Source organism: Furipterus horrens, unplaced genomic scaffold, assembly GCF_987537825.1.
Source record: "Furipterus horrens unplaced genomic scaffold, mFurHor1.1.pri manual_scaffold_4, whole genome shotgun sequence".
In the NCBI taxonomy this organism is placed as follows: domain Eukaryota; kingdom Metazoa; phylum Chordata; class Mammalia; order Chiroptera; family Furipteridae; genus Furipterus; species Furipterus horrens.
Window position 1 is genome coordinate 38,541,656 of NW_028327174.1, and position 10,531 is coordinate 38,552,186.

General features: G+C 38.6%; 1 protein-coding gene across 1 annotated transcript in view; it reads right to left on the reverse strand.

The window, feature by feature from the left end:
• Positions 1-1,967, reverse strand: part of OVCH1 (ovochymase 1) — a 42,984-nt gene extending 41,017 nt beyond the window's left edge. Inside the window, 4 exon segments of the mRNA XM_090275115.1 lie at positions 336-476; positions 1,431-1,454; positions 1,456-1,526; positions 1,827-1,967. Coding sequence (XP_090131241.1) covers positions 336-476; positions 1,431-1,454; positions 1,456-1,526; positions 1,827-1,967 — 377 coding nt within the window.
• Between the last annotated feature and the right edge of the window lie 8,564 nt (positions 1,968-10,531).

Consider the following 10,531-nt stretch of genomic DNA (forward strand, 5'->3'; position numbering starts at 1 on the left):
GAGCAGAAAAAAATCAATAATATTTTTTGATGTACAAATCTAGTTTGAGTCATTCTCTCTCAGTATGTTGATAACCTTGTACTAAGGTCTTCTGACTTTCATTATTACTGTGGAAAAATTAGCTGTCAATCTAATTGTCATTTCTTTTTGGTAATAGTTTTTTCTTCTGGATGTTTTTGAGATTCACTTTTTGTTTTTAGCATGCTGTAGGTTCAGCATGACATATCTATATGTCAATTTTTAAAAATATCATAGTTTGGAATTATTGAACTTAGATCTGAAGATTTGTGTTTCATCAGTCATGCTTAAACCTCAGCCGCTTTCTCTTAAGTTACAGCTTTTCTCTCTCATTATATCCAAGTGTGTTGTATTCAGGATGGATAATAATTTTTGAGACAGGAATAATCTGTTCTTGCTTATCTTTCTGAAAGAGGTTGTACTCCCCAGCAATCACAGTCAGACTCTTAATGTGCTCCCTAAAAGCAAAGAAAAATGTTTCAATATGTACAACAGTCATTTTTCCAGAAAAGACGCTTGATATTTTGTAATTAAATGAAAAAATGATTGATGTACTTGTATTACTATCTTAAAAGAAGTTATGCCTTTATTAGTGATTACTAATTGTCATAATTTCCTATAAGTTATAGGGATCTATAAAAATACAAGGTTTTTAGTCATCGTGCTTACATTCTGTGAACTCTTTCCCTGACCATCGATCACCTCTCTGTAAAATATTTAAGTATGTCATCTTTTCTTATTTTGTACATAAACCAGTCTACATATCTGCTTCCATTTTTTTATTTTTTAAAAAAGATTGTATTTTTTTTTAGAGAGAGGCGGGGGGAAGAAAGAGAAGGAGAGAAACATCAACATGTGGTTGTCTCTCACATGCCCCCCCAATGGGGACCTGGACCACAACCCAGGCATGTGCCCTGACTGGGAATCAACCAGCAACCCCTTGGTTCACAGACTGGCACTCAATCCATTGAGCCACACCAGCCAAGGCGCTTTCATTTTCTTAAAACAAGTTATAAAAGTTATTTCTAAAACTACTTTTCTTTTCCTCTTACTAGTACCCTCTTTTTAATCTCATCAAGTATCTGTTGTTTACATATTTTTCCCCTCCCAATGATTAAAACTCAGATTATTAAAACTTTGGAGCATCACTTAACATTTGATATTAAAACTTTATGAGAATAGATAATTATTTTTCTTCCCACTAACTCCACAATTTATAGATGATGTCTTGGATATGTAGGGTTTCTGGTGAGTAAAGTGGGAAGCATGGGGAAGGCCAATAGATGGTAGACCAGGTAGTAAAAGTAAGAAAGGTGTTGAGGTCTAACCCTGGAAGGTATTTTGATAATCAATTCTCCAAGTTCTATAACAACAAATAGAAGTTTGACAACTGATAAAAATCCACAACTTACTCATTGAGGCTGGCCAGGCAATGCTGCTGTAACCACCAGATCATCTTGAATCAAGCTTCTTCCATAGAAATGGTGTTCACCTACATTTAGGGAGACCTGTCCAAGACAAAATTTCTGAGCACGACTAACATACATGTCCCCATGGTGCTGACTCCTTCAGATATATTTGAAATTAACTCTTTTAATATGCTATGATATCCTTAGATACAGTTACAAGTTGGTTACTAAGATATTACCTATGAAGTAATTTTTTTTTGAAATAAATATTTTTGGCAGATAGGGCAAGTGTGTCAAGAAAACAATTACGTGTTAACCTAGCTCGAGTTGCGATATTTGAAACAAAATAAATATTTTACCATTTTCTCATTAAGAAATCAGTGCCTTTGTTATACTGACCTGCCACGGATGTTCACCAACTGTTGAATTTCTCCAACTAATAATTCTAGAGAAGAACTCAGATTCCAAGACAGTCTCCATGCTTTTCAAATCAACTGCTGGAATTCCACACTTCAGTCCTGTGTGGGAGAGCCTAGGCATGCACCAGCGCACACAGAGCACCTTATTTAAGGGTTCACTTTATCAAGATTTCACGTTCAGAGTTTTCCGGCTTGGCACAGATGTTCTGACGTCACTCAGCTGCAGGCTATCCCCTTTCTTTTCTCAAACTCTTCCTTCCTGAGACTACCCCTCAGTCATGTGTGTTGACTAGAACTTGCCTCACACTCCCCTGCCCCCTATCAGCGGGAGCTGCCTTAACAGGAAAACACCTGGGGACAAGATGCGCCAGCTCTTCCTGTGGTGACTGACAGGGGCGGGCTGATTGGGAGGGTACGCAGTACATAGTTTGGGTTCCAGTGAAGATGCTGGAGAACAACATGTGCTACCCGGAAGAGAGCCATTTGGCTATAAGTTACTGCGCCTTGGTTATTTTTCTTTGGAGGAGGCTGCTTAGCACGATCAGGAGTAACAGATGGGCCTACAAACTTGAACTCCAGAATCCAAGAATTTCATTCAGAAACTCTGGCCCAGGCGCGTCGTTGGGAACACCTGGGCTTGCATTGCCCCCTCACCCTTGTCTCGGCCGGCCTGAGGAGTTTGCAGTTCCCTGCCCCAGTATCAGCATCCTGGGTGCCCAGGGCCGGGCTCCCCTGAGCGTGGGGGGAGGTCCACGGCGGGAAGCGGCAGCACCCCAAGCCACGCCAGTGCCTGCATGGCTTCACCCGGGAGGACTTCGCGCGTCTTCCTCCGTCTCGGACTGAGAAAACCGAGCGAGGAAAGTGGTCGGCGCGCCGCAGGTCCTAGCGCTCCTTCCTGCCAGCTCACGCCAGGCCGCCCGCCTCGCTCTTCACCTCTGCCACAGCGGGATGGGCCGCACCTGCCCCGCGGGCGGACCTCGCAGCGTCTCCCTCTCGGGATTATCCCGAGAGACTGCCGCTTTCTGGCCGCCCCAGGTTTCATAGGGCCCAGCCATCGGCCCATGGAGAAAGACATGAGGTGTCCCCATGGCTGGTGGGATGCTCACAAGTGTGCAGAGGTCCCTAGGGACAGATGTGGGATCAAGGTGACCAGTGACCTACAAGGGTCAGCGCAGGTGAATTTTGTCCCGCGCAGGTGAATTTTGTCCCACGCCGGGCAATGTGCCCCAAGCACAGGGCAAAGAAGCTTGTCACCCATACAAGACACAGGCTAGCCAACTTCTGAGAGGAAGGAGACTCAGGGAAGCTTAATGAGTCTTTAATGGCACTGCTCCTGCATCTAAGTAGCTTGTTGAAGGCTTTGAAATTCAAAGGAGTTTTCAAATAGAATGGACAGAAAAGATCAGATTTATGCTGTCATTACTTTTCTGGATGGCAGTGTTAGCAGCTTAAGTGGAGTGGCCCAAAGCTATACAATACATCACTTAAGATTATGAAAATAAGTTCATTGCTAAAATGATCATGTCAGCACTTTTCCAATAAATTAGCTTGAGATGGGAGAGGAATAAAGCCAGAATTTGTAATGGATTTATATCTTATCAAAAACTTAGGGCAAGGCTAAGTGGACATTCTATATACAATCCCCCAGGACACGTTGTCTCAATTCTGTGTAAAATAGAAATAAAAACTCTTTGAGGTAGGACAGTAAACAAACCCAGGACAGTAGGGAGGCAGTAGACTGATGAATGGAAAAACAGAAAGTCTAGCTGGAGGGAACGCAGGTACTGGACTAGGCAGATGACAGTCAGCTGGGACAATGATCCCTGTAACTGTGGAAAGGAGAAGGTGAATGGGTGGGCACCTTTGGGTAAAAAGCATGGGGAATGTGATTGGCACCCAATCTTGCGTGTCTAGGTGACACTGGGAGGGGGCTTGGTAAGTAGCTCTTTTATGAAATAAAGCACTATACCTCCAGACTTGATCACTGGCCAGGAAATCTTCATATATGTGGCAGCATGACAAATGGCCCTCACCATCCTCATCCCTTAATTTTGTTTCACTATAGTTATCTCACAAAGATTACCATAACCAACCCTGGCCCCAGGGTTGCACTACTCTCCAATAAAAGCTCAGACTCTTCAAATGGACCCAACTCCTCTCTTTCTTCTTAGCAAAATGGAGTCAAATTAAACCTACTACAAAGGTTTTGGAAAATAAAGTGGGAGAAGAAAAAAAAAAGAACATATGCTGTGGAAATGCAGTTGAACCTACTCTGAGGGCCAGAGACCGCCATTTTGCCTGTCCCGTGACTTGCCACTGGCACCAGATCTTGCAAAACACTCCCTGTTGTGTGGCTTGCAGTCACGCCATGTGTGCCTGTGTTCTCAGAAACCCCCTATCCTGGTTTTGCAAGAATCATTGTTTTAGCCTGGGGTCAGGTTGTTATGCTTTCCCAGACTGACAATCCTGTTTCCCAACACTAAAGCTCTCAAAAGCCCCAGTTTCTGCTGGGAGCTGCAGTCCCTCCAGACTCAGCCTGCCTGCTTGGACCTCCCCAATAAAGGCTATGAACCATTTTACACGTCTCCTCCCTTCTTCCTCGCATGAACCTAACACCCACAGTGTTGAAGTTCATGGCTAAACTTCTTATAAAGCTCACAGACCTGTCCCCTTGCACTTTCTGCATGTGGTACACACAGCTTTGAAGACCTTCAGTGGTTTGTTTCACACTCAGAAATCTCCATGGAGTTAGATACTACCTCACTTCCTGTTACAGCACGGCCCCCTTTGTTTTCTGAGTTCAGAACTCACAGCCTCAAGTGAGACCTTGTTCTTCTGTGTAAAGGATTGCTCTCTTACAGGCCTAACAACATAATGCCTTTGCATTAAATAGTATAAACTGTATAATACCCAATAGTCAGGTCATTAGATTTAGATTTAAATTTGTAAGATGATGAGTTGAGTATTAGTTAAGTTTATATAGATGTTGAAGTGTTCAAATGGAAGTATTCTCTTATTTAAAAATAAACATTAGAAAAGGAAGGATGTCAAGGAAGAGCAGAGTGTACTGGAATGCCCTAGTTTGGACTTGTGATATATGAAAAATTTGCCTTTAACTTGAACGTATCTTCATTAGGGCAGGGTAATAATGATATGCTGTTGGAGGCCTCCCAAGACTCTTGATGAAGCCCCAACTGGAATGAGTTGTAAAAGTAGGAGTGTTAGGTGATTAACCCACGAACAATGAGAAAATTATGGGCAAATAATGTTTTATGTGAAAAACAAGTTTTTCCACTCATGCTAAACTACTGGACTAAACTCTAGAACCTGCCCCAAAGTCCCATAAGGCCTAGGATTCAGCACTATGGGGATTATTAGTGGCCTTAAAAGTGGCAGTTTTATTTGAATATTTGTTGCAGGAATAGATATCACTATGATGCAGAGGGAATTTGAAGGATGGAATAGAAAGGATGGGTGAAGAAAATTCATTCACATAGTTTGGCTGTGAATGACAGAAAGAGATGTGGTAGCAGCTAGAGATAAAAAGAAGTAAAGGAATTTCTTTTTTCAAATGATTTTGATGGTGGTTACCTGTATATGGATTTTAAAATAGAAGAGCATGGGCAAGAAACAGCAAAAAGAGGTTCAGGAATAGAATTAAGTTCTTCTACAAGAGGCAAATAGGGCCCTCTTCTTCCACTGCAGCAATAGGAGAGAAGGAAGAACTGCATACAGGTAAGATTGTAGACAGAGTGCAGGATATTAAGGGAGTACTTCTTTTCTACCTTATGTTTACTTTGTGAAGGCATGTACTCAGCAAGATGAGGGTAGGAGATCTGGAGTGGGTAAGGACTGAAATAGTCATTGTGGGATATGGGAAACAGAGCAGACTCGATGAACACAGAACAATGCAATGCAATGAATGAATGAGTAAATGAGGGAAGGAAGGAAGATGGTCTTTTTTCTTTTTAAAGTAGACACTGACTGGTGACATGGATTTCAATTGGGTACTAATCATGGAGCACTTTAGAGACTGAAACAAGACGTAATTACTTTCGTTATATTTTATATAAAATAGACATTTACATAAATTTTATTTTGGAAAGACCTAGGCAAAGTGTACATAATCAGACTTACATGGGAGAGATACTTTGTGGAAAATATATTTCTAACTGGCACAGCAAAAGTAACAAAAATGTACATTTATATACAACTGATCAAAGTAGAAAATAAAAGCATTCTGAACAAAGAACATGATGCAAGTCATTTCCCTCTGAAAAAAGGAGGGTTTGGTGTGAGTTTACAGCAAGTCGAATGATATCCACACTATAAAAGCAAGCCATGGCTTCTACAGATATTTTAATTGCTTAGGAGGAAATTTTTAAAAATATTTTTCTCCTAACAACATAACAAAATCACTAATTTTTTTAATGAGTAGAGACTGCAAAATAAGAGTGGTTTCCTCTGCCATGTTAAAGCATGTAGGCAGTTCAGTCACATTCAGGGGTGTTTGTGTATTTGTTCTGTTGTGGTGCTTATCTTCAGAATTCCTAAAACAAAGGGCAACACTTATCAGTTCTGTCTTCAGATGTACAGGGCTTTCGATCTGGGTCAGGAGACTCATAAAGCTTGCTAGTTCCATAGAACTAACCAGTGCTTCAATGCGTGATAAACATGACTGAGACATTTGGTAACGTGCCCAGGGTGAGATGGCTTCCCAGGTGGACAGAGGAAAGACTAAGAACCCAGACTTCCTGGTTCCTGAACTGGTGCATCCCGTTATGGACCAGCAAGACAACCCCAGAAGGACGTTATGCGCATTGAAAACTTCACATGTGCACCACTGAGAATGGGATGAAACTTCTGGATTTCTGGATATACACATCTCTTTCCAGTTTAGGGTAAATGATGATCTGAACTTACAAATTAATGATTGTATTTTGTGACATGTGCTAATTTTATGAGTTATATACCTTAAAGGTTTTAATTGCAAGGATCTTTGGTGATTATAATGGGACACTTTTATAAGAGCCGATGCATAGATATGAATACCATCACTTCTGTTGTGCCATTTTATTGACTGATATTAAACCATACCTTTGATTGCAGTTATTTTATTTCTTCTCTTTAAGCCACATGATTACTTTAAAAAATAATAAAGTGCTATTTTTGGAAGAATTGTTTAACATTTCGCTCTTCTACATAAAAACTTCAAGAATAATAAAAAAGTTATAATATTTACCTACGTATTTTTTTGCATTGTAAGCTTTTATCTTACTCAATTGCAGCCTAAATGCAAGCCTTGAAAGGTATTTGCTTTCTTTAAATGTCAAAAGAGGCATTTAGGTAAGTTTTACTATCATTGGGAAATATAACATAGTTTAATCAAAGTAAATGTGATATGGAAATCAGGAAAAAAACCTACCTACTACATTTCCTTTAAATGTTGTTACTAATATCCTATAGATATACTAATCTAAGGTGCAAATTCATCATAAATTAGAGCAAAACTTGTTATTTTAAAAACTAATGAGTACAACTAAGAAATAATTATCCAAAGCTGACCTGTATATAATTAACCCAAAGACAGAGAGACATAGGTCTAGGCATAAACTATGTATGGACACCTCGAGTCATAAAAAAATATAAGTTTTATATACTGGGCATTTTGTCTGTATACATGTAAATGACAAGGCAATCCTGTCCATCTTAGAAATAAGAATTCTGTAACTATAGATGAAATTATAGCTCAAATGTCACAAGTGCAAAACCACTCTGTCCAGCCCATCTGTTTGCCAGTTTTGGAATGGTAGTCTCAGCCAACCAGTTGTGCCACAAATCAATCCTTCTTTAGGATTCTTTGGCTTATTTTAGTCTAGATATAAAAGTAAGAATTTGAAAGATTATAAGCATCTCTTCTGTGAGAGATCATGAACATATATTTTGTAAAAGTCATAAATTCCCATTGAAGTTGTTAGCCTGTGGTGTTTCTCCAGCCTACCTGTGTATTAGAATCAGGATTTTCTAAGATAAATTTTTTTTTCCTCCAAGGTATTTAAATCTTTGGTTTAGTTCACCTGTTACATTGCTGAACCATGCTTTATGAATGTCATTAACAAATTGAAAATATCTGAATCACTTTTAAAATCCTGAATAATTCTTAAGGTTGAAATACGCGTGTAAAGCCATTCTATGGCTCCTCTGTCAAAGGACATGTTAAAAAGCTGCCACTTCTGGGGATTTTGAAGGCAAAGAGAATTGGTTCTAGGTAGGACTGAGGACAGGTTAGACAGACTGGCAGGAGAAAGGGTAAGATGGGTACATGAAGAACTCTAATGTAGTTGAGAAAAAATAGCAAACGATGATCAGGGTAACAGAGTCACAAATGAAACTCTGATCATTGGATCAAGTGTTCAGCCAGAATAAAGGAACCCCTGTCTTGTCCTCAGCCACCTTACTCCTACCCAGCACCTGCTACATATTTAAGGACCCAGTACAAAATGAAATTGCAGGACTCCTGTTTAAGATATTAGGTTCAAGGAATTAGTATAAATGACCCATGGACATGGACAACAGGGTGGGGAGTGACTGTGGGAGAGGGGGGAGGAGGGCGGGACAGGGGAGAGAAATGAGGGGAAAATTGGGACAACTGTAATAGAAAAACAATTCAAAGGAAGATATGAATTTCAAGCAGGATAGTCAACCAAGCATAAGGTGCTTCTTAGCACAGGACTTTGAGGGACTGTGTAGACTGCATGTCCATAAAGCTGGCTCTGCAATTCCATCACAGAAAGGCGCTATCAACTCCCTGCCAATCCTGCTTCCTGGAGGGCAACCTGGATGCACCCCCGTGACTAGTCAGGGCACTCAGCTTTAATTTTGATAAGCATGGATTCCACTTATTATTTCATGTTACAAGGACCAAATAAAAAGTTATAAAATATACTTAATATCTTTGAAAAAATATTATGTGATTTATTTTCTTATAGGCACCATTTCAACTATAAAAATTATTTCATTGGCTACATCTCAGTGAAGGTATTAATTTGGGACAAAAATATATGATGCTAATAGTGCTAGATTTTAATGTTCAAAGAGATGCTAGTGTGTGCAGACAGAATGAGAAGAGAGGGGACTAGAAAGGAGGCAGGAGGAAAGAAGAGAGAGAAACAGACATGGGGGGGATGGGGGGGAAGGGGAGAAAAGCACCCAAAAGAAGGCAGAAGATGGCTCCTGAAGGCCATGTGACCCTTTTCTCCCAGAGATATTTAGGTTGTAATTGCTGTTTCAATATTTCAATTAATCCTACAAATGTACTCTCATAGCTTTTCATAGCACTTCAAGTAAGGCATAATTGCTTTTCAAAACTTGGGACTCAGTCTTTCCACTAACTTTCTAAGTGTGAATTTCAGTTACAGATCATTCTAAAATGTTGTGATTAAAGTCCTAGATATTGGTTTTAGCTAGAGCTTCATATTATTCATTTTGAGGGTGGGTCTAATACATAACATTATTCAAATATACTGTAGTACATTTCTTGGCCTTAGGACTATAGAAATATATTGGGGGAAGAAAAATATTTTAAATAAAATTTTGGATAAATTTATGATACACAACTTTAAAAGAGTATCAGAAACATAAGATCATAGTGGTAATAGAAACACTGTTGGATTATTGATGCATGCAAGCAGATGTATGCCAATGCAATTTCTGTAATCCTTTGCATTTAATACATTCCTTACATCATCTCTTTCTACAGAAGTTTTTCTTCCTTTATCTAGATTTACCTTGACCCCTCTCACATCTCCCCCACCCCCCAAAAAACAAAAACATGTAAGGGCACTGCTTCTTGATACTGATTTGAAAAGAAGCTAAGCAATTTTTTTTTTCCCACCATACCCTAACCTAAATATGGAAAATATGTGTACTTTAAACTACTGTGTCTCTATGGAACCTGGCTCAGTACCATGAATAGCACTGCCCAGAGTTTTTAGTTTTTGTTTTTTTTAATAATGATCAAATTAAAAGCAGGTGTTCCAATTTCAAAATATATAGCAAAATATACTACTACCTAAACACTGAAGGCTGAGCCCTAATTTCTTTGATTTTAGCAAGTGAATAATCAATACAACTTTTTTGACATATTGTTGAAACTTAACTACTTTGTAATTTAAATTTATAATTTTTATATGATCAGTTTTAAAAGCTACTATTAAAACCAGTATGTACAATGAAAAATTGTGTATATATATTAAATATTTTATAAGTTATAAAATAAATAACACTAAAAAACAAGCATCAATTCATAAGTTCAAATTTGCCCTCCTTATTTTTAAATATAAATATATATTTTAAATTATGAATTTAGATTTTTTAAAAGACTTTTTTGAGTGTTTTCCATGAATTATCCAAAATTGCAAATACAGAACCAAGAATTCTGGGTTTACATCACTCATGTTCTAAGTACAGAATTCTCATTAAGCCTAGGAAGACAAATCAATAAAGCTCTCTTTCCATTTAGTTAGAGTTTATGAAAATTTGTTATACACTGTAAAGATTCCTAAATGGTTAAATATATTTTTCAAAAAATAATAAATCTCGTGATGTCTAAATGTTAAGGTAATAAAGTAGAACATTTCTCTCAGTTAATATCTTTAATAATTTTCATGTAGAATATACTATGTT